General features: G+C 37.1%; 2 protein-coding genes across 5 annotated transcripts in view; one reads left to right on the top strand and one right to left on the bottom strand.

Moving 5' to 3' along the window:
• Positions 1 to 1,790: 1,790 nt before the first annotated feature.
• Positions 1,791 to 3,164, top strand: LOC114411152 (protein MAIN-LIKE 1-like). Its single transcript, XM_028374908.1, has 4 exons — positions 1,791 to 1,988; positions 2,251 to 2,718; positions 2,800 to 2,910; positions 2,997 to 3,164. The coding sequence occupies exons 1-4, from the start codon at positions 1,791 to 1,793 to the stop codon at positions 3,162 to 3,164; spliced, it is 945 nt and encodes a 314-aa protein (XP_028230709.1).
• Positions 3,165 to 19,522: 16,358 nt separating this feature from the next.
• LOC114412338 (wiskott-Aldrich syndrome protein homolog 1-like) overlaps positions 19,523 to 23,879 on the bottom strand; it is a 32,026-nt gene continuing 27,669 nt past the window's right edge. For all 4 annotated transcript variants that reach the window (XM_028376179.1, XM_028376178.1, XM_028376177.1 and 1 more), the window contains 3 exons: positions 22,775 to 22,914; positions 22,664 to 22,699; positions 19,523 to 21,082 (listed from right to left, as the gene is read on the bottom strand). In XM_028376179.1, coding sequence (XP_028231980.1) covers positions 20,258 to 21,082; positions 22,664 to 22,699; positions 22,775 to 22,914 — 1,001 coding nt within the window. In that variant the 3' untranslated portion in view covers positions 19,523 to 20,257. The remainder of the gene's footprint in view (positions 21,083 to 22,663; positions 22,700 to 22,774; positions 22,915 to 23,879) is intronic.

Raw genomic sequence — 23,879 nt, 5'->3', positions numbered from 1 at the left:
GGGTGCATCTATTTGGTGGAGGGACCTTAGGAAAGTTTTTAGGGGAGAAAACCAAATGGAGTGGTTCAATAGTTTAGTCGAGTGGAAGGTAGGTGAGGGAGATATTTTTAGCTTTTGGAGAGACTCTTTGATAATAACCTCCATTTAAGTCTAATATTCAACCTCTGGCACATATTGTTAACAAATGACCTTATCTTACGTTTTACTCCTTAGAATTGAGCGTTTCTAAAATGAGGAGAAACATCACTTTCTAAACTACACGATAGACTCAGAAAACACAAAAAAAGCCCAAGTATTTTGAGAGATACAACTGAGATTAATTGAGGCGAAAATTAGGAATTTGAGGATTAGGGTTTGATTTAATGAAAATTTGGAAATGAAAATAGTGAACCAGAATTGGAAGGTGCCACAATCCAAGGATTGATAAGCCTATGAACGCCACAAGGATAAGCACCCTTGATGAGTTCAAAAATTCTCAAAAGAACCTAAGAGAACTAGTCTCACTCTCAATGGAAGAATTGTAATCTAATGTGTCTTTCATTCACAAAACAGGAGATACATATAGATGGACATAGGATACCAAAAGTCTAACTCCTATTATTTATTGGAGATAATTATCTCAATTAAGTGTCTTAATTATCATTTAAGTCACTCAACAGACATAAAAATACACCAACAACCATTATTATTCTAAACATCTTATTACAACTTTTATTTAATAAAATAAAATAAAACTAGACATCTTCATTCCTCAAGTTGCTTTATGCAATTGACCAACTTGGGCTTTATTCCTTGTAGTTGTGAATTGAGTGTTGCTAGGTGCACCCAGCACTTATGTGAATGGGAAAAATTGCCCTTGTTTTAAATTTAAAATAACAAACGCGCGCACCCACCACCTTGCATTTTGTCTTCTTCTGCTATTTCTTCTCTCATTCTTCTCCGTGAAACCTTTTCTTCCGATGGTGTGATTTCCGTGCCTTTTGCGAGCTCCACTGATGCGTTTGCTGCGTTTCCGCAGTCGAGGTTAGTACGTCATATCTCCCCTCCCCTTTAATGGCCTTTGCTATTGTAGTTTAGACGCTTATGGCTTTAGGTTAGAGGATTTCGGTTTTCTGTGAAAAAATGGAAGAGGAAATTTTTTTTCGCATACGGAAGAACTTCTTCCGTATGCGTTAATAACTGATTAACCTTCTTATAAAAGAAGTTATTCCGTAAGTTTTTACAGAAGAACTTCTTCCGTAAGAAGAATTTCCTTCTTAGGGAAGAAGTTCTTCCATAAGAACTTACACAAGAAGTTCTTTCGTAAGTTCTTACGGAAGAAGAACTTACGGAAGAACTTCTTCCGTAAGAAGGTTTCCATTTTTTATTACTTTTTTTAATTTTTTGTAAAAATTAAGTTGTATTTCTTTGATTTGTATTAAAAATAGGTATGTTTTGTTTTTTAATAATAAAAAAATTTATGCTTGTATGGTGGTATGTAAAAAATTTAAATTAAATATTATATATTAGGTAACATTTTGTTTTTTATGTTTAATATATTTGCATCAAAATAGTTATTAGGGTTAGGGCCTAGGGCTGAGTGTATGTGTGTTTGATATTGGTAGTTATTATAGATATGTAGTGGTTAGGGTTAAGTGTGTAGGGTTTAGTTTATGTAGTGCGTAGGCGACAATGCTTACGGTAGTGTGATTAGGGTTTATAATGTAGGGCTGAGGATTTATGTAGGTTTTTAATTATATGAATAGTTAATTTGACCAAAAAAACTACATGTCCTTCATGATTTACAGATCATGGTTAGAACCAGAGGTTTAGGCCGTGCCTTTGCTAGGGTTATAAGCAGAGGCATGGGTAGACAGGATGAGCATCATGCAGATGATGTTCCCTGGCGGTGTAGGCCTACGGCATCCACCCGTAGGCAATGGATACATGTTGTTGTTGCTGATGATGTTCCTCATATGACTGAGGATGTTCCTCAGATGACTGCGGACGTAGTTGCGCCTGGTGTAGAGGGCTTAGCTGGTGATGGTGCTGAGGGCTCACCTGCTGATGATGCTGAGGGATTCCCAAGTGGGCCACGTGACTCATAAGTGCTGACTTCGTTTGCCGACCATGTTGCACATAGCATATGGACTGGAGAGGTATTATAATTTTTACATAAAGTTATTTGTTAATTATTTGTTATTGTTGAGTTGTTTTTGATAATTAATTTATGATAAACTGTTATATGGAATTATGTGTTCTTGAATTCAGGAATGTCCTAAGTTGAAGTTGGTCTCCCACGGAAGAAAGGTTGAGAAATTTTGGAGGCCAACGTTTGAGATTGAAGGGTTAGTCACTGCCACAGGATTAACTCCTTTGATAGGGTGTTCAGTAGTCACCGGTGATTCGGGAGTTATATCCGCTTTTGTTGAGAGGTGGCACAGGGAGACTAGCACCTTCCACCTTCTAGTAGGAGAGCTGACCATCACACTGGGTGATGTGGCATCACTCCTCCATCTACCGATCACAGACTCCTTCCACAACTTTGAGCCTCTACCTGTGGACGAGGCAGTCGTGTTGTTGATGGAGTTGCTTGAGGTCTCCGGTGAGGAGGCTAGAGCTGAGACGGTACGGGCGCATGGGGCATATGTACGCCTGTCGTGGCTTCGGGATATCTATCAGAGGAGATACGAGGCCCGACGGTGGATTGTAGCAACTCGTGCTTATCTCTTCCACTTGGTTGGTTGCACTCTTTTTGCTAACAAGAGTTTAACACATGTTCATGTAATGCATATGGAGGCTTTTTGAGACCTAGGTCAGAGTGGGGGCTATGCCTGGGTAGCTGTCGCGCTGGTGCATATGTATGACCAGTTAAATGAAGCTTCTCAGACCACTACACGACAGATTGCTGGGTACCTGACTATATTACAGGTAAATTTTGTGTTTGTAATATGTTAAATTGAATTATGATGTAAAAATGTTTTTATTTTATGTTCACCTCATGTTTGTAGTGCTAGATATATGAGCACTTTCCTAGTGTGCATGACTGTGTCACTGATGATGGCTACGACAAGACGTCCCCACGTGCCTCTCGGTGGCTTACTACGAAGGCTCATATGAAGGGAATAACAGGAGCGTCGTACCGGACACGTTTAGATGCTTTGACGATCATTGACGTGTGCTAGATGCCTTACGCTGACCACCGAGGAGTTAGCGGGTTTGACCTCATTTCATGCTTCCAGGGTCAGCGTAGGTGGGGTCCTATTGTGGTGCATGTTCGACCAAAGAGGGTGGTACGAAAGTTCGGGTACATTCAGACCATCCCTCTGCCGCCTGTTAGTGCTTCCTTGTCATATGAGGATATAGACGACCGGTGGATGCATTTCTCGAACCATCTAGCAGCTGTGGGTGAGATTTGTCTTGTGTCTGGGTAGGTATCAACAGATTACATGGAGTGGTTTTTCCTGATATCTCATTCGTTCATCACATCGACCTAGGCAGGTGATGAGCCCAGACATCCACCTACCCCGCAGCATGAGGAATACGTCGAGCCAAATATCCCGGAGGTTCCAGTGGCATCTGATCCCCATATGCATGCAGTGGTAAGATTAGTTGGTTTAATATTTTATAAAATGTTATTTATTTTAAATTTTGTAATAAATGTGTTTTTATGAATGTCACGGGATGGTTGTGAAGGTTGTGAAGCGATCGCAGAAAGGTTTGAGCGTGTGCTCAACCTAAGGATGGTCACTGAAGGCACAGAGTTACATCAGATCATGGAAGATTGCCTCAGGATCGCTAGGGGTGACACCTCAGATGGAAATGTTAGGGCACGACAAAGACGGTGCACAGATCATTGATAAATCATGTTATGTCTTGTATTTGACAACATTTTTGTATTTGTTACATTATTTTGGTTATAATTTTATTGAAATTATTTGTTACATTATTTTATTTTTTGTGCACTCTATATCACACACCTTCCAGAATTGATAAAATTAATAAATAATAAAATGATGATTAAATTATGTTAAACAAATATCAAAAATATAACGTAAAAAACTATACAATAGAAATAAAATAAAATAAAAGTTAATTAAGGCGTGCCGATTTATATATAATTAGAAATATAATCCTATGTATTGGTTCAACTTAAAAAAAAATCTTGGTTCAACTAATATACTATTTATATATACTTTGAAATATAATCCTATGTATTGAAGATTACTTCTGCGATACGTTTTTTTATATTTTAATTAAGGCGTGTCGATTCACTCGCTCCACTCATTGTCACTCATGCAAGACAATCTCATCCTTTCCTCTTCGGTCTGTTTTATTCCAATCTTGGAAGAAGTTATTTAGCCAGTTGTAGTACAATACATATTTATTCATATTTCTGTTTTTGTGGTTCCTTCAAATGAAATTCACTATTTTTGTTAAACTATCGTTGAGATGAAATTGACTTTTTTAAGTAAATATTTAGAAAAGATATTCTAATCCGCATTGAATCATGGGTAAACCAAATAGTAGAAATAATTACTGAACAGGTACTAAACAAGTAGTGAACAAGTTATCGAATTCAAACATTACATTAACTTTAACATGCTGGAAAGAAATAAAATTTGCATGAAAAACTCAGAAATAAAACTTGCATTCAATCCTGTAGCGATGTAGCCACATCGTCTTCTATTTCCATAACCTGTTTAGTAAAAACAGCTAAAATTTCTATTGGCCCAAATTGTTTCCAATAGTTAGACTATACAAAGACCTTCAGCACATCATCGTTAGTTTTGAGCTCAATAATTTCAAATTTGATAACTTTGTCTGAATACTCAAAATGACCTGGTTGTCGAAAAAACAATCGCTTTACCATTTGTGATTCATGAATTCCATCAAGGGGAATCCATTGAGGTGCAACTTGCTTTATCAAATCCTTCAGTTCATCAATGGTACATCCTGAAGGAATGTCAAATTTTTTTGGATTCTTTCCGGTGAACGCGTAACCTACAAAGTTGTTTTGGCGTGGCATGTTCCACCTCCCGTTGTAATACAGAAGTGTATCATGAGTAGGGGTCATAGTGTCTTCAAGTAAGTATAATATTCCATCTGGTGTTCTACCAATGGTGCATAATAACTCAATCAGGCCAACACACGAAAATTGATGATTACACATTAGCATTGTGTTGACATCGTCATCATTTTTCAATTGCATACATTGAAAGCGAATTTGGTTACCTATATCTATGAATGGCTGCCGGTAATAAATTTCATCCAAGAATTGTTTGTCGGTTAGCTGAAGGATATTGTCTATTCTGATTTTTAGCGTTGCAAAATCACAAGTGTTTCTCGAATGGGTACTGGAGTGGAAGTTTGAAAGTAAACACCACTATTGTTGTGAATAATCGATCCATTTGGAAAAATGAAACCCAAACTTGAGTTCACAATTGTCTGACTACTAGTTTCTCCTAAAAATACCATACTTTGTTGTAAGAATTATGAGAGAATGTCTGATTTTTTAGCGTGTTGCCTTGTCTCATATATATAGATGGTTTTCACCAACATTGCTTCACTTTGTTTTAAAAAAAAAAAAAGACACGTGCAGATGTTTCGTGTTTGTGTTTCCAACTAAACCAATGTGGTGTCATGTCAAGTTGTCAATGTGTTGTCAAGTCATTCAATGTCGTATCACGCTCAAACTTTAATACGCATGCATTTGATTATGTGTTGTCAATTTTGACAATGATGTATGATACATGCATAATTGATTTTAGTTGCACCAACTAATTTATTTCTTAACACAACAATTACTTAATAATTAAGGATAAACGTCTGACAACAAATTATATCACATAATGAATAAAATTATATAAACAAGTGTCAGAGTCCATAACAACGATGCATGTTCAGTCTTCATTTAGGTCGACATACTCTCTTTTGAACACCATGAAGCTACTGTACTGCTGCATTCTACTAATATATGGAGTTGGCCACTGCTTTGCCTGAGGATGACAATTCCTAGACCACAAGAATGCTAGAGGCGGTAAAGGACAACAGTCTTTCAAATAAACCTGTTGTACATGAACAAACATTATTAACTCAAATGAACACAAATGAAAATGAGACTAACTATATTCAATGTACCTGAACAAAATGATTTCCAAACATGTGACCGACACATATCATGCGGTGCACAGAAGAATCTGGTGGTGGTTGACTTCTAATTGGAAAAAATGTCATGCTTTGTTGTTGGGACAACGATACAATGATTACACTATACCTTGATGCAATGACATATCCCATGTCCATTATATCCATCCACTTGTCCATACTAACCTGAATCAAACAAATATACACATGTAAGTTATTTAAAGTTTGTTCTTAAAAAAAATTACCTAAACAACATACCATGGAAAACCCTACAACAAGTAAGGGCAGCCTTAATTCTTCAAATCTCTTTGTGCCACCAAAGAGCTTGATGTAGTCATGTGACCATTTGCCAAGTTCTTTCATCAATTCATTGCGCACCAACGACCAAGAATTTTCACCCATACCTAATAAACCGGCAATGGACCGATATCCACAGTTACCGTCCGCTTTCACATCCACAATGTCGTCAATGAAATCCTGTATAAAAGGCTCAAATTGATCCAACATCGGGATGATCCTTGTTGGCTTCGGTGGCTTCAGCGGGTCAGAAAAAGATGATGCACTACGTTTCACTGAAGAGTTGTTGTTCTAAATAGAATGAAAAGCATTAACATACTCCCAATAAGACAGATCACGCATTGTGGATCTTTGGCTTCTGTTCATCGGTTTCTTCGGTGCACCTTTAGTGTTGACCTTTGACGGAGGAGGACACATAGAGTTTTGATCAGGGTATGCAATTTCTCGAAGTTTACTCTCGAAAGTAACTTTACCACAAACATTAAGTTCCTCAAATCTTTTACATATGGTCTCGATCTCTTCCTTGATGGTGACTTCGGCCTCACATAACCCTTGGTCTGAAAAACTAAGTCTCTTCCAAAACATATGGATTGAATCCAATGGGATGATGCCAACAACATACCTAGATAGCTCACGTGCACAAGGAAAATCGTGCGTGGTTCTCATGACACAACCATAAGAAGAGGGATTGTTGCCAACATAATGTACACACTCAAACTCAACAACAATCTCATTTAAAGCGTACCTTGAAACCATTCCAAGAAGCCTCTTTTGATGTAAGCTCCATTGGAGCTTGTAGGCCTAGGATCTTCTTCATCAATGGATTCCTTTGCTTTTTAGAAGATAAATGGCAGCAAAATGGAGAAGGAAGAGAGAGAGGAGATGCCACTTCAAGGAGAAGATGAGTCTAGAAGAAGCTCACCACCATAGGAGGTCATGGATAAGAGCTTGGATGAAGAAAGAGATGAATGAAGGGAGAGGGAGAGAAGAGAATGAAATTTTATGCTCTAAAAGAGCTCTGAAATCTGAGGTTTAACTTTCAAATGATCAAAGTTGAAAAAATGCACACACATGACCTCTATTTATAGCCTAAGTGTCACATAAAATTGGAGGGAAATTTGAATTTCAATTCAACTTTCACTTGAATTTGAAATTGAATTTGCGGAGCCAAACTTTGGAGCAAAAATTTTCGTAATTATGATTAGTGAATTTTAGTTATGGTTCGGCCCACTAATCCAAGATCAATTCCAAGATTCTCCACTAAGTGTGCTTAGGTGTCATGAGGCATGTAAAGCATAAAGGACATGCATAAAGTGTGACTATATGATGTGGCAATGAGGTGTACTAAGCAAATGCTCACCTCCCCCTCTAAAATTTAATTGGATTGGGCTTCTACCAATTCAATTAAATTTATTTCCAACCACACACATCAAATATTCACTTAGTGCATGTGAAATTACAAAACTACCCCTAATACAAAAACTAGTCTAGGTGCCCTAAAATACAAGAGCTGGAAAATCCTATATTTCTAGGATACCCTAGATACATTATGGAGCCCTAAATACAAGGACCAAATATAATGACATTCTAGTCTAATATGTACAAAGATAATTGGACCCAACCTTGGCCCATGGGCTCAGAAATCTATCCTGAGGTTCATGAGAACCCTAGGGCCTTCTTCAGCAGCTCTAGCCCAAGCCTCTTGGAGCCTCTTACTCATGGCTCTAGTGACTGGTCCCTTCCTAGGGAGGATTGCATCATCCCCTTCCCCTTGAAGAGGATTTGACCTCAAATCTGTTAGTTCCTCCTCCTCAATATCAGCTCCACCTGCAAAAGGAATTAAATCAGAAATGTTAAAAGTGGTGCTGACTCCATACTCTTCTGGGAGGTCCAACCTATAGGCATTGTTATTGATCCTCTCCAAAACCTAAAAAGGTCCATCCCTTCTAGGGCTAAGCTTGGGTTTCCTTTTAGTAGGGAATCTATCCTTTGTAAGATGGAGCCAAACCCAATCACCCTCATTAAGAACTAGCTCTTTTCTTCCTCTATTGCCTTTAGTTGAATACATCTTTGTTTGGTTCTCTATTTGGTTCTTAACTCTCTCATGCAACTTCTTTACAAACTCTGACGTAGATTCCCCTTCTTTATGTATAAAAGAAGTGTCTAGTGGGAGGGGAATGAGGTCTAACAGTGTTAGGGGATTGAACCGATAGACACACTCAAAAGGGGACTGCTTGGTGGTTCTATGAACCCCCCCTGTTGTAGGAAAATTCTACATGAGGAAGATACTCATCCCAAGACTTATGGTTGCCTTTCAGAAGAGCCTTTAAAAGGGTGGATAAAGACCTATCCACTACCTCTGTTTGCCCATCAGTTTGTGGATGACAAGTGGTAGAGAAAAGAATTTTAGTTCCTAGCTTAGCCCATAAGGTTTTCCAAAAGTGGCTAAGGAACTTAGCATCTCTATCTGACACAATGATCCTAGGCAAACCATGGAGTCTCACAACTTCCCTGAAAAAGAGTTTTGAGATGTGGGAAGCATCATCCACCTTGTGGCATGGTATAAAGTGTGCCATCTTGCTAAACCTATCCACCACCATAAAGATAGAGTCTACACCTCTTTGGGTTCTAGGAAGCCCAAGGACAAAGTCCATACTAATGTCTACCCAAGGTGCAGAGGGGATGGGTAAGGGTGTGTATACACCATGACGCATCACCCTAGACTTGGCTTGTAAACAAGCCACACACCTAGTGCAATGCTTATGGACATCTTTCTTCATATGGGGCCAATAAAACTTTTCTTTGAGTAAGACAAGGGTCTTGTCTATCCCAAAGTGGCCCATGAGCCCACCCTCATGGCTTTCTTTCACAAGTAATTTCCTAATGGATCCTTGGGGTATGCAAAGCTTTCCCTCTTTGAACAAATACTCCTCAACAAAATAGAATTCATCTTGGGCATTTTTCCCACAACTTTCATAAATGGGAAAGAAATGTTCATCTAAAGCATACAAGTCCCTAATATTATCAAATCCTAAAATTTGAGCTCCTAGGGAGCAAAACAATGTGTGTGTCCTAGAGAGGGCATCAGCTACCACATTTGTTTTTCCCTTTTTGTATTTGATAACATATGGAAATTGTTCTAGGTACTCTACCCATTTTGCATGCCTCTTGTTTAACTTGTTTTGCCCTCTAATGTACTTAAGTGATTGATGATCACCGTGAATGACAAATTCCTTGGAAACAAGGTAATGTTCACAAGTTTGGAGGGCTCTTATTAAGGCATAAAGCTCTTTATCATTGGTGGGGTAGTTGAGGGTGGCACTATAAAGTTTTTCACTAAAATAAGCAATAGGGTGCCCACCTTGTAACAATATAGCTCCAACTCCCACTCTAGAGGCATCACATTCTAGTTCAAAAGTTTTAGAAAAGTTAGGAAGAGCTAGAACAGGTGCCTTAGTAAGCTTTTCTTTGAGCAAAGCAAAGGCTTTCTCTTGTTTTTCACCCAGGTAAATGTCACATTCTTCTTCACCAGCTCATTGAGAGGTGATGCAATTGTAGAGAAATTAGGAACTAACCTTCTATAGAAGCTTTCTAACCCATGGAAGCTCCTAATATCTCCCACACTTTTTGGGGAGGGCCATTCTTGGATGGCCTTGATTTTCTCAGGGTCCACTTGGACCCCATTTCTACCAACTACAAAACCTAAGAAAACTATATTATCTACACAAAAGGTACACTTCTCTATATTTGCATAGAGGGTGTTTTTCCCAAGGACTGAAAGAACTTGCCTGAGATGTCCTAAGTGATCATCTAGGCTCTTACTGTACACTAAAATATCATCAAAATAAACAACTATAAATCTACCTATGAAATCCCTTAAGACATGATGCATAAGCCTTATAAAGGTGCTTGGTGCATTAGTGAGCCCAAAAGGCATCACTAGCCATTCATACAAACCAAACTTGGTCTTGAAAGTGGTTTTCCACTCATCACCCTTTTTCATCCTGATTTGGTGATAACCACGTTTAAGATCAATTTTTGAAAAGATATTGGCACCATGCAACTCATCAAGCAAATCATCAAGTTTAGGAATGGGGTGCCTATACTTTACAGTGATGTTGTTGATGGCCCTGCAATCTGTACACATTCTCCACGTACCATCCTTTTTTGGCACCAACAACACTGGCACAGCACATGGGCTTAGGCTCTCTTGGGCCCAACCCTTCTCCAACAATTCTTTAACCTGAGACTCTATCTCCTTAGTTTCTTGAGGGTTAGTCCTATAGGCTGGCCTATTAGGAAGGCTTGTTCCCGGGACTAAATCTATTTGGTGTTCTATTCCCCTTAAAAGAAATAGCCCAGGGGGTATCTCTTTGGGAAATATATCACCAAATTCATGTAAGAGTTCTTGGACCTTTGAGGGTAAGGTCTCAAATGTAGGAATTGTGGCAGTGCTAAGGGATGTTTCCCTTAATAGGAGAAGGTAGAAAGATTGTTTAAGAAGGAGGGCTCTTTTAATATCACCTTTTGTTGCAAAATGATTTTCCTTCTTAACAATCTTCTTGGAGGAATCCTTTCCCTTTTTTTCCTTCCCCTTGGTCTTTGAAGACAAGGCCTTACTATCCTTCCTTTTCTTTTTCTTTTCTACTTTTTCTTCCCCATCCCTCTTATCTTTCATAGTTAGTTGATCTTTGGCCACCTGTGAAGGTGTTTGAGGATGCAACACAAATTTAGTGCCAAGATGGGTGAGGGTAATCTCATTAGTTAGGCCATTATAAATGATCTTCCTATCAAATTGCCACAGCCTTCCTAAAAGAATATGTCCTGCCTCCATGGGAACTATATCACAATTAACTTCATCCTTATATGTCCAAATGGAGAAAGGTACCTTCACTTGTTGGTTAACTATCGTTTCCCCTTGCTCATTGAGCCATTCAAGTTTATAAGGTTTTGGGTGGGGAATGATAGTGAGGTTCAACTTGGAAACTAATCTTGTGCTACAACAATTGCAACAAGATCCACTATCCACAATGAGAGAACAAGTTTTATCTAAAATTTTGCATCTTGTATGAAAGATGTTATCTCTTTGGGATTGAGATAGATCACAAGATTGACCTCCAAGGAGCCTTCTAACCATTAAGAGGTCACCTTCTTCATGGGGGTAGACTTCCTCACTAGACTCTTCACCCCTTACATCATCTTCACTTCCACTAGAGGAAGGGGAAGAAGTAGTCTCCTCTCGACTACTATAAATGTCTTGACCCCTCATAATCATGGTTTTCTTTGTGGGGCATTGAGAGGCAATGTGACCTCTCCCAAGACATTTGAAGCATTTAATGTTGCTAGTCCTTTCTTGGGAACTAGTCTTAGGGGTGGATTTCTCTATGGTCTTACCTTTATCTTCCTTGGGTTTTGAAGGTGCAGCCCCCAAAATTCCTTGGGCTTGGTCCTTCCTTGGATAAGAGTGAAAGCCATAAGATTTTGAAGAAGGCTTTCTTTTAAGTTGTTGCTCCACTCTTATACAAAGTTGGACTAGCTCATCTAGGTCCCTATATGGAAGGAGTTCAACCTTATCCCTCACTTCCATATTAAGCCCACTAAGGAACCTAACTATGCTTGTTCTTTCCTCCTCCCTAAGTCCAGCTCTTAAAAGGAGTAGTTCTATTTGTTGTCTATATTTTTCAACACTCATACTCCCTTGTCTAAGCCTTTGGAGCTTGTCCATAAGCTCCCTTTCATAGTAAGAGGGAATGTGCCTCTTCCTAAGGGCACTCTTAAGATCATTCCAATACTCTACTAGAGGATCCCCATGAATCCTTCGTTCCCTAACAAGGGAAGTTCACCAATAGAGGGCATACCCTTGAAAGCTAAGGGTAGCCAATGGAACTTTTCTCTCTTCGCTAATATGATGGCAAGCAAAGAGTTGTTCAACCTTCATTTCCCAATCTAAGTAGGCCTCAACACTATCTTTTCCATGGAAATATGGGAGGCTAATGTTAACCTCTTGAGGCCTTCTATCCTTTTCTTTTCTTTGGGAGTGATGTTTAGTATGTGAACTATGACGGCCTCTATAATAGTTGCTAAGTTCTTCACTTAAACTCTTGCAAGAGTCATGACTACTATAAGAGGCATGTTTTTCTCTATTCATTTCTTTCATTATTTTTCTTCTTTCTTCCTCTCTTATTTTCTCTCTTTCATCTTGACTTATTTATTCCACTCTTTTTTTTACCTTTTTCTTTTCTCTCTTGTTTTTCTTTCCACAAATTAAGGGATCTCAACTCATCTAATATCTTATACAAGGGGTCCTTAGGAGTAGAACCCTCACCATTAACACTAGATGAAAAATGAAGATTCATGTTGGTTCCTAAGTTATGATTCTTTCTTGTTGGAGGTTTGAAAAAAAAGGTAAAAGAAACTATGGTTGAAACTAGCCAAAATAAACACTAAAAGAGGTGTGAAAGAAGGTAAAAACTAATTGGTAAAAGGCAAGCTATCTAGGCGGTTTGATAATGGAGGGAGTAGGAAATAAGCTATGAAAGTAAGTAAGAAACTAAAGTGCAAGAAATGCAAACTAGGCGGATCCTAAGAGTGTTTGGATAACCTCATTTATGGTTACTAACAAAACACTCACTATCCTAAGGGAAAATTACCTAAAATTATTACACATACATGGAAGTAGGGTGACCTATTGGAGGCTCCCAACTTACTTCCAATGAAAGACCTTTTTGTTACAAAGTTTGAAAGCAAAGAAAATTGCCAATTACAAATTACAAAAAAAAAAAAAAAACATCCTCAATTTTGGTGGCTACTCTCTCTTTTGTGTTTCACTCAATTTGGAGTGCTTCTTATTCCAATAGCTCTTAAGGTGGTTGGCCCCTTGCTTCTTGACTCAAATTCTTCAAGGAATGACACCAATCCTCCTTTTCAATTCCCTATATGACAACTTACAAACAAGGAAACAAAGAGACAAGCAATAACCAAAGACCAAAAAATGAGATGAAAGCTAAACCAAAAGAGTTTTGACAAGACAAATTTTCAAGGATGATTCAACAATTAAAGCAATGAAAAACACATAAAAGCAAGCTAGGACTCAAAGAGAAACCTAGAATGGCTCTAGAGTAGAGTAGAAAAACTTAAAAAAAAAAAAACTCAAGAAACCTATAGTTTTGGCACTTGTTTTCACAATAATTTTCAACTAAAATTTCAGAACTAGGATTGGTATAAAATAGGCACCAATTATAGAACAAATTTTGAGCCAAAACAACAAGCACACTTCCCTTTCACTTTTTTTTTCCTGGACACTGATTTTTCAGCCAACTTGTGTGATTTTTCTTATTATTTCCTTTAATCCAAATCGCTTGGTTCTTTTTTCATAATTTTTTTCCAAATTTCTAGAAAATTCAATAAAAATTTCAGCTCAAAACAAGTAGTGACCAATTCCCAATAATTTATACAAGTTCGTATGTTCAAGCTGCTAGCACCAGTGATTTCAACCTAGAAATCAAGAGTAGTGTTTATGTTGCTTAAGGCTTGGATAGTTACAATTTGTGTTTGCTTATGCTCAATTATATTGAATAACAAAATTAAAGAGAGCTTAAGACTTATTTTGATTCACAAATCCAGCCACAACTCAACTTCATCATAGGCATCATGTAGGAAACCTAGAAAACAAAAAAAAAAAGAGTTCAACAACAAGACTACTTCTAGGAATTGATTTAGAACATGTTATGAACTAAATAACATGCATGAATTAGACTCAAAATTCAAAAGATAGGCTAAGAATACAAGAATACATGAACAAATGTATCTAGAATTCAATCAACAAAATAAAAATTCAACACAAACTTAGAACATAATGTGACAATTACTATGACTAAACATGACTCTAAGACAACATGGATTAAGTGATTTACACTTAGATTTTTGTGTTTTTTTTTCTAATCAATATTTTGGAAGAAAATTTAGATCTAAGGTTCAGCACAAGAATATTATGAATGAAAAATGATAGAACCTGAAATCAACACAAAAACATGATTCAAGAGTAGATCTACAAAATTTGAACCATAGAAATGCAAGAACAAGTATAGATCTAAGATTTAATCGGTTTATTTTTTTTTTTTGGAATCTACTCTAAACAGCACCAAACCACAAGACAATGGAGGATATACATGGAGGATAAGATGAAGAACAAGGAATTAAAGAGAATTCACCGAACAAAAAGATAGAGGAAGCAAAAGAACATCACCTAGATGAAGATGCTCTTGATATCACATGATGCAAGCTTCATTGGAGCTTGTAGGCCTAGGATCTTCTTCATCAATGGATTCCTTTGCTTCTTGGAAGATGAATGGCAGCGGAATGGAGAAGGAAGAGAGAGAGGAGACGCCACTTCAAGGAGAAGATGAGTCTAGAAGAAGCTCACCACCATAGGAGGTCATGGATAAGAGCTTGGAGGAAGAAGGAGATGAATGAAGGGAGAGGGAGAGAAGAGCACGAAATTTTGTGCTCTAAAAGAGCTCTAAAATCTGAAGTTTAATTTTCGTATGATCAAAGTTGAAAAAATGCACACACATGACCTCTATTTATAGCCTAAGTGTCACACAAAATTGGAGGGAAATTTGAATTTCAATTCAAATTTCACTTGAATTTGAAATTGAATTTGTGGAGCCAAACTTTGGAGCCAAAATTTCACTAATTATGATTAGTGAATTTTAGTTATGGTTCGGCCCACTAATCCAAGATCAAATCCAAGATTCTCCACTAAGTGTGCTTAGGTGTCATGAGGCATGTAAAGCATGAAGGACATACACAAAGTGTGATTATATGATGTGGCAATAGGGTGTAGTAAGCAAATGTTCACCTCCCCCTCTAAAATTTAATTGGATTGGACTTCTACCAATTCAATTAAATTTATTTCCAACCACACACATCAAATATTCACTTAGTGCATGTGAAATTACAAAACTACCCCTAATACAAAAACTAGTCTAGGTGCCCTAAAATACAAGGGTTGAAAAATCCTATATTTCTAGGATACCCTACCTACATTATGGAGCCCTAAATACAAGGACCAAATATAATGACATCCTAGTCTAATATGTACAAAGATAATTGGACCCAACCTTGGCCCATGGGCTCAGAGATCTACCCTGAGGTTCATGAAAACCCTAGGGCCTTCTTCAGCAGCTCTAGCCCAATCCTCTTGGAGCCTCTTGCTCATGACTCTAGTGACTGGTCCCTTCCTAGGGAGGATTGCATCATCTTGTATAAGGTTTTTTTAAATACATGTCCAACCACATGTGTACTTGTTTCAAAGGATGCTTTAATTTGGGTGTGTTGTAGCGTGATCATGTTGTTATGGCATCCCAAACACTACATAGGTCTTTAAGGCTATTATGTAACACTCTTTTTAAAGCCCAATGAGCATATTCAACCCTACATTTGAAATAGACAAAAAACAGTAAACATTTACAACAATTAAATTCCATGAATTAATAGACATTACTATAAAAAAAATGAAACATTTTAATACCTGTTTGTTGTTGTGTTGCCTAGGTGCATGACCTTATTCGTCCAGGCTGTAATAAATTTTTCCTTGTGTGGGATAACCCATGTTTCGTTAACATAGTCAACGAACATTGGCCAAGGTGAACAAGCCATTTCAAACTTCTGAAGGCACGCAGGGAACTACTGTTCAGAAGGACAATCAACCAGAGTACCCCAGTTATCCATGACATACTCCCAAATATTTTTTTGACCGATTAAAGATTTGCATTTGGCCTTGACGTTCTTGTCGATGTGAAACCAGCATAACAAGTTTGTACGCTCGGGGAATACAGTTTTCACTGCATTCATCAATGCTAGGTCTTTGTCAATAATAATAACTACAGGGAGGCGATCACGTCTTAAAAATAGATCTCGAAATCATTCCAAAGCCCATACAACATTAACACATTCACCCTCCAGATATGCAAACCCAGTGGAGAATGTCATCTCCATTGGTGTCACCCCAACAAAGTCAAGTAGTGAGAGTCTGTACCTATTTGTTTTGTAGGTACTGTCTATGAAAACATCAAATGACATGCATTGCATAACTTCACTACATCTGGGTGACACCAAAATAGATCACGTACCACAACTTCATCCTTCAATCTATGCCAATGAATGTATTGATCACGTTCAAGAAGCTTCATTAGATGTTGCATTTCAGTATCACTTCCTCTAATGATAACTACAGGGAGGCGATCACGTCTTAAAAATAGATCTCGAAATCATTCCAAAGCCCATACAACATTATTAACACGTTCACCCTCCAGATATGCAAACCCAGTGGAGAATGTCATCTCCATTGGTGTCACCCCAACAAAGTCAAGTAGTGAATCTATACCTATTTGTTTTGTAGGTACTGTCTATGAAAACACCAAATGACATGCATTGCATAACTTCACTACATCTGGGTGACACCAAAACAGATCACGTACCACAACTTCATCCTTCAATCTATGGCAATGAATATATTGATCACGTTCAAGAAGTTTCATTAGATGTTGCATTTCAGTATCACTTCCTCTAATGGAAGAACGATATGCACTTCTTGCATTGTAAATTTGTTTGATTGTGGTGCAACTGTTGGCATTGTGCTCCTTCAACGTTAGCAGGATGTTTCTTGGTTTCACCATTGACTTTGTCATATCAGCAATAATATTCTTCTCATCCTTAGTCAATCGCCCAACGTATGGATGTCCAACTAAGGACTTGGCCAATTCATGGTTGTGAATCCCACAGATCAACTTTACCATCCAACCTTCCCCTTCATGCACTGGTTTCCCACGAAGCTTGAAGGGCCAATCACATTTCCTACTCCCAATGTCTCTTCTAACAAATTCTTTCTTCTTACACTTGTACTGACCGCTCCTTTCACAGCCAATTAACACAAATGAACTTCTTCCTCTACTACTAGTATATGTGTCAGACCTCATAATGACTACAACAAATTCGTTTTCATGGGCAACCATTCAAGCCCACTACAAAACATCATCTCGGGTACCAAAGACCTACAACGCAACCCTGACATATTAATTTTAATACAAAACAAACATTCAACCAAATGACTCAAACTAATTAACATGATTACCTGAGAAGTATTAAAAACATCCGAACAATCGACATGTGGTTGATTCACACCACATTGTTGTTTATTTTCAAAATCCATATCAACTTCTTGAGACATCGTACTGTCATACGTCCATTGATCTTCGTCCATCTTAATGACAAATAAACAAATTATACATCATACACAAATACATTCAAAATTTACAACTACATACAAATTACCATATTGGCATAATTAAAAATAGACTAAATAATAACTACATACATATTAAAAACCAATACAACTACGCTAAAAATTTAAAACTAAATAATTTACTTAAACTAAATACAAATTTTGGACCTAAATAATCTCAATTTTGACTTATCATATATTAGATTTGTAATAACTAAATATTCTTAAATTTCTACAACAAATTACCCAATACATACTACAAAAACACAATAATAATAAACTAATTAACAAAATATATAAACTATAACTAACAACTAATTAAACATTCTACCACTACAACAAAATACAATTATTATACCTTAATTATTATACCTAATTAAACCAATTATCCACAATTTCAAAAAATATGAAATACAAAAATTAAAAAAATTAATATTCATATATATAATTTTTTCACAAATTTAAAACAATTTTTTTTTAAAAATAAAACTACAAAACTTACGGAAGAATTTTTTCCGTAAGCTTCTCGCGAAAGAAGTTCTTCGGTAAGAAGCATACGGAAGATGTTCTTCCGTAAGTCTCTTACGGAATACCTTCTTCCGTAAGAAACTTTTTACAATTACGAAAGAAGTTCTTCCGTAAAAATCTTACGAAAGAACTTCTTATGTATGTTACATCCTACTAAAAAACAAGATACCCAAAAAAACGAAAAAATGTGTACCTCCGTCGAAATTAAAACACCACCAAATAAGACTTTAACCTTCACCGAACCGCTACCTCTCTCAACACTCGCAAAAAACCACCAAGAACGGCAAAAACCAGACCAAAATGAAAGAAAGAAAGCGTGAAACATAAAATATAACACACGACACTACCAATTTAAAGAAAAACAAGAGAGAGGCAAAATTACCATTTTATAAAAGTGTTGGGTGCACTTGCAATGTTGCTGGGTGCACCTAGCAACACCCTTGTGAATTTGGTTCAAGGCTTCCTTTGTTTTCTTAGCATGTGTCCTTGTCATTAGTCCACCAAGTCCTTGTATTGCTTCAATGTCCTTGTTCCTTGTTTGATTCTCATCACTCTTGGTGTGGAGGGGAAAGTCTTGCTAAGTCTCATACTAGATTTTCTTAAAATTCAATGCAAAAGGAGGACGTTATAAAAAAATCTTGGTGGTTTGGAGCATGATGATTGGGTAAGGAAGTTTAGATGGGGAAGAGAACGGTTTAAGTGGGAGAAGCAAGTGGTTGATGAGTTTATGCTCTTGGTGACAAATATTCAAATCCAAAAAGGAGTTGAAGATGGTTGGGGTGAACTCAAGATCCAAATAGAAGTTATAGTGTGAGCTCCGCATACAAGGCCTTACATGAATTGCACTACTTGTCACAGGAACAAAGACTTTTTTCTATCATTTGGGATTTCAAGGTCCCAAATAAGATTATCTTTGTGTGGAGAGTCCTCAATAATAGACCTCCAACCTAGGATAACCTTACCAAGAGAGGTATTATAGAGGATGATCAAGACTTGTGTTTGCTTTGTCATTGTATAGAAGAATCTTGCTCACACGTTATATTCTCTTGTCCAATAGCTAATTTAGTCTGGAAAAGGTGCTATAAATGGAAAAATGTTTAGGTTTGTCCAAAAAAACCGAATATTCAAACGTGGCCACATCTTTCCTTCTTTGAGCAAGTCCTATTTTATTTAATGATTTATTTCACTCGTAAAACTTATTAAATTAATCAATAAATAAACATTAAGCACAAAAAAATTAAGTTTTCGTTGTGTAGTTAATTGTCAATGTCAACCTACGATAGTCAATTGGCAGTGTTAAGAATATTTTTATAAAAAAAAATTAAAAGAAAAACAATGCAAAGAGGAAATGGAACGGTGTAAATAACAGGGCCTAAAGACATCTTGTATTGGGAAGGACCCGTGCAGACCATACCAGGGCATTCCACGTTGATGGACTGCCCATGTTATCATGCAAAATCCCAACAAAAAATGCCAACATATCTTGTCATCTGATACTGCACTACATTAACCTCTTACCTCCCAAAATAGAAGTATTCTAGGAGAATGGAAAGCAATGGCAAGCCTCCTAGGAATTCATAGAAGAGGTGACTAACCCCAGCCACCAATGTTCATGCAAATATGCAGCTTCATGAAGACAGAGGTGGTCCACACACATGATACACCATGCATGACAAGAGTACCGAGTGTTTCAGAACAATTTGCAAGGGGCCCATCAGGTTTTAAACTGTAGTCGACTATGGCCATGAAGATCACAGTTGTCAGCTAATGATGACAAAACCTACTACTCAGATTTAAACAGTAGTCGATTATGGTCATGAAGATCACAGTTGTCAGCTAATGATCACAGTTGTCATGAAGATCACAGTCGACTATGGTCATGACAGAATTCTTGCCACATTTAATTTTCTACTGATTTACATTACTACATAGCCTCCCCTTGGTGTACAGAAGTTTCCTAAATGAACTTGATACAAAGATGGCAGCAATCTTAGCTGTTGATTTTTGACGTTTGAATAACGCTCACTGCCTAGGTACTGGTGCTGGTTGTGTTGATGAATGGCTTTGCCCATAAAACCCTATGTCTGGTGGCCTGTAAAATCCTCCAGTTGCTGACGGCTGTTGTTGCTGGGCCTGTGACTGTGATGGCTGCATGCCGGCCATTGATAACCCCATTGCCACATGTGGAGGTAAAGGAGGTGGAGGTGGAGGTGGTAGGTTGTTTGATCCATATCCATAAGGAATTCCCCCAACCATTAATCCAGTAGATTGAACAAACTGATTTGCTGGTGGGTTCACGGGGGAATGAGGAGGTGGGGGACCTGAAGCAAATGCAGCTTGTGATTGGTTGGGTTGTGGTATGGGTTGCAAGCTGATTGAGTGTGTCAGTGGCACATTTGCTACTGATGGTTGTTGTAAAGTGCCCAGAAAAGAAGAGCTCCCCATATCAGTACTGTTAAACTCAGAAGCATGCATTTGTTTTTCAAGTTTTTGTCTTTTCTCTGGACGGAAAACAGGTAACCCTGAAGTAAACCCAGTAGAGTTTAAGCTACCATTCATGGAGGCAGCTTCTTCTGCAACAAGGGAAGAAAGAACAGATGTAAGCATAAGGGCAGAGGATGTAGAGGCAGCAAGCTTAGCAGCAACAGCAGCTGCAGCTGCCTTCTTATCTTCTTCAGTGGTTTGGGGAGGAGCAAATGATATAGGTGGTTGGGTAAAAGAAGGCTGAAGAGGAGTGTTGTTTGGTTGAACTGATGGAAGATTTTGCTCCAACGCCCTAGTAGCTTCTGGTGCTACGGTAAACCTCTTCCTGATACTTGCAGCTTGCTCAATCTGGCCTTGTGCAGCCTGCACAATAGAAAAATGCAGACAACATTAAAATAGGATCAATTGACACAAATGCAAGACTTCACTTACTTGGCCATCCAAGAATCTTGGTTTAAAAATATGCTGCAGGATCTTGGGAATTGGAGTTTCCAAATCTATTATGTTCAATGACCAAGGAGAAACAAACTTTAAACTGATTATCGGGTGCTAAAGAACCGGTTAATCAAGATTTTCTACAGTTTGTCTATCCGCACTGAACAGATTTCATAGAAAATTATTTGAATATTAAAATTTATTTGGTTGGAGCTGAACTCTCATCATTAAGGTTTCTTTGGTACATCAAATAACTAGAAATCAGATAAGATGGTGTTAGGATATTAGGAGAGTTAGTTAACTCATTATTTGAATATTAAAATCCTTTCTTTTCTTTCTCATTTCAATTCTTGGTTCCTAACAAGTGGTCAGCAAATTTAGTGCAAAACTCCGCCCATTTTCTGGGGTTTCTTTGACCAATATGTTAACTGTTAAGGGATCCAGAAGCTTTATTACATTGATGTTCTCTATTTTCACGTTTGTTTTAATTTTAGCTCTTATATGTACAATGATTATGTTTTCTCCTCATTCTTTGTAATTCTTTCTCGAAAGATTTCTTCTTTGATAAAATTTTTTTAGACTAGAATGTAAACTCAATTAAATACTCTGTTGAAAAGAATAGATAGATAAATTTAACAATTAACTATTTATTTGTTTACATTATTTATTCAATCATATTTTTTATTTAATAACAATTTGCAAATAGATAATCCAATGCTTTGATTCTCTCTCTAATAATTAGGAGAAGAAATGATAAAACCATTCCATGCCACTTCTTAAGCTTTTTGTGCCTAGAAAGATGCATATGAAGACAAGGCGAAAAATGATGGGGACAAAAAACAGAAATGATGCAGACATCTCTTTGTATATCTATCATTTATCATTTATAACATATGTAAGAGAAAGAGGAAGAAAGAATAAACATCACATGTATACATTATTAATTCAATATTATACACAGCATGACCAGTTGTGCAGGACAATAAATTTGCAGGATTTAACTATTACAATAAAATTACAAGGCATGAGAGAAGGTACAGTTGTGTGATCCATGTAGCCAACCTCACCTAATGGGATAGGGTTTTCTTGTTGTCGTTAAGAGCAGGCAGAGGTAATAACAAATAAAGAGAAATAGTTTCTTTCGATGAAAAGACAAAAGGCATGTGGTTCTTGGTGATTTTTATTATTCCTTTACATAGAAAGCCAAAATGAATTTGATTCACTATTTTATTTAAACAATTAAGTCACAGGAAAACATTCTGAACACACTGTACAAATATTTTTTTTCAAATTTAGCAGTGGCCTAAACTATATTCAGAAAAACAACAATCCAGATATGGTATCATAAAGAGAAAGTTTATGAGAAGTTGGGCCAATTTTTTATCAATGAAATTTGCTAGTACTGTAGTACGTCATGAAGCAAAAAACACTTAGAATTACAATATATTAGGGGAAAACAACAGTGTGACATGCATGGAGAAACGGCAAAGACAGATGACAGATTCTTACTAGTAACTGGGTGTGAACAAGCTCTTGCCTTGATTCCTGAAAAACTTGACATTAGCAAGCAGTTATCAATTGCATTTGCATCTTTGAAATATAAACATAAATAACTTATACCTGTTCCTGCAGTGCATCTTTAAGCTGGGAAAGTAAAGTAGCCCTGGCAGCCTCGGCATTTTCAAGTTGCACCATATATTGCTTAAGCTCATTTTCCTGTTCTTGCAAGTCATTTACCAATGTGGATCCCAGCTGATTTCCTGATATACAAATCAAAATTCAATAACAATAAAAGTAAATTAATTAATTGGTGAAGCTCTTGCACTACAAATCTGATCACAAATAATTAAAGCAAGATGAAATACACTTGTACTACAATTGAATAACTAGTGCATCCCATTAGAGTAACTTTTTTTACTTTCTCTCTTAATTCCTATTTTACAACATATCAAGAACTATGTTCAAATATAGGTCAGAAACCCAGACCTACTTGTTTATAAAAAAATGCAAGATTTCCTTGACCATACTATGTTGAGAAGGGAAAAGTCATTTATATGGTGAAATTTGTGTCATACAAATATTATCAACCTTGATCATATAAATCATATGCACCAAGCTTGTTGCTTGTTACACATGTAGCTTGTGTGAGGAACCCTCAAACACTTAATATAGAGAGATGCTATTATGCTAACTGGTAACTTGAATTGACAGATTGGGTAAAGGTTTTCCCATATACTACTATATTTGAAGAAATGGCAATCTATTTCAATGTGTTTGGTCTGCTCATGAAACACTAGGTTCGAGAAGTCATCTTCCCTAACCTATCCAAATCAAAGTTCCTGAAGTAACTTTTTGAGCCGAATGAGTTCACCAGTAACCGATGTCATGTTAAATATTCCACTTCAGGAACTCATACTTGCGACAAGTCAAGTATGACCCCAGTTTTCATCGATGAGACCGTTAAAATATGACAGAGATATTGTTGAGATATTATGTAGATTACACAGATATCCCAGGAGACATGATACATACTTGATTTAGTTGACTTTGTTACCATTTATATCAGATTTGATCTGTCTATATGTAGATAGCCTATTTTTAGGAGATTTATTGTACATTATGTAATTAGGATTGTATCTTTAGATTTAACTCCACTCTTTCCTTATTTTTGGCTTCTCCTTGTATCTATATATTTGTGTATCCTTTGTAAAATTTAAATCAAATC

Source organism: Glycine soja, chromosome 5 (genome assembly GCF_004193775.1).
Source record: "Glycine soja cultivar W05 chromosome 5, ASM419377v2, whole genome shotgun sequence".
In the NCBI taxonomy this organism is placed as follows: Eukaryota; Viridiplantae; Streptophyta; class Magnoliopsida; order Fabales; family Fabaceae; genus Glycine; species Glycine soja.
The sequence above is the reverse complement of the archived record's forward strand: the minus strand, read 5'-3'. Positions and strand labels throughout refer to the sequence as shown.

What these genes read in the sequence shown, in the direction of transcription:
- LOC114411152 (XM_028374908.1), top strand. Translation starts at nt 1,791, where the DNA reads ATGGTTAGAACCAGAGGTTTAGGCCGTGCCTTTGCTAGGGTTATAAGC. An exon ending in GTGCTTATCTCTTCCACTTG is followed by an intron (nt 2,719 to 2,799) that starts GTTGGTTGCACT and finishes GACCTAGGTCAG; the next exon opens with AGTGGGGGCTATGCCTGGGT. An exon ending in GGTACCTGACTATATTACAG is followed by an intron (nt 2,911 to 2,996) that starts GTAAATTTTGTG and finishes TTGTAGTGCTAG; the next exon opens with ATATATGAGCACTTTCCTAG.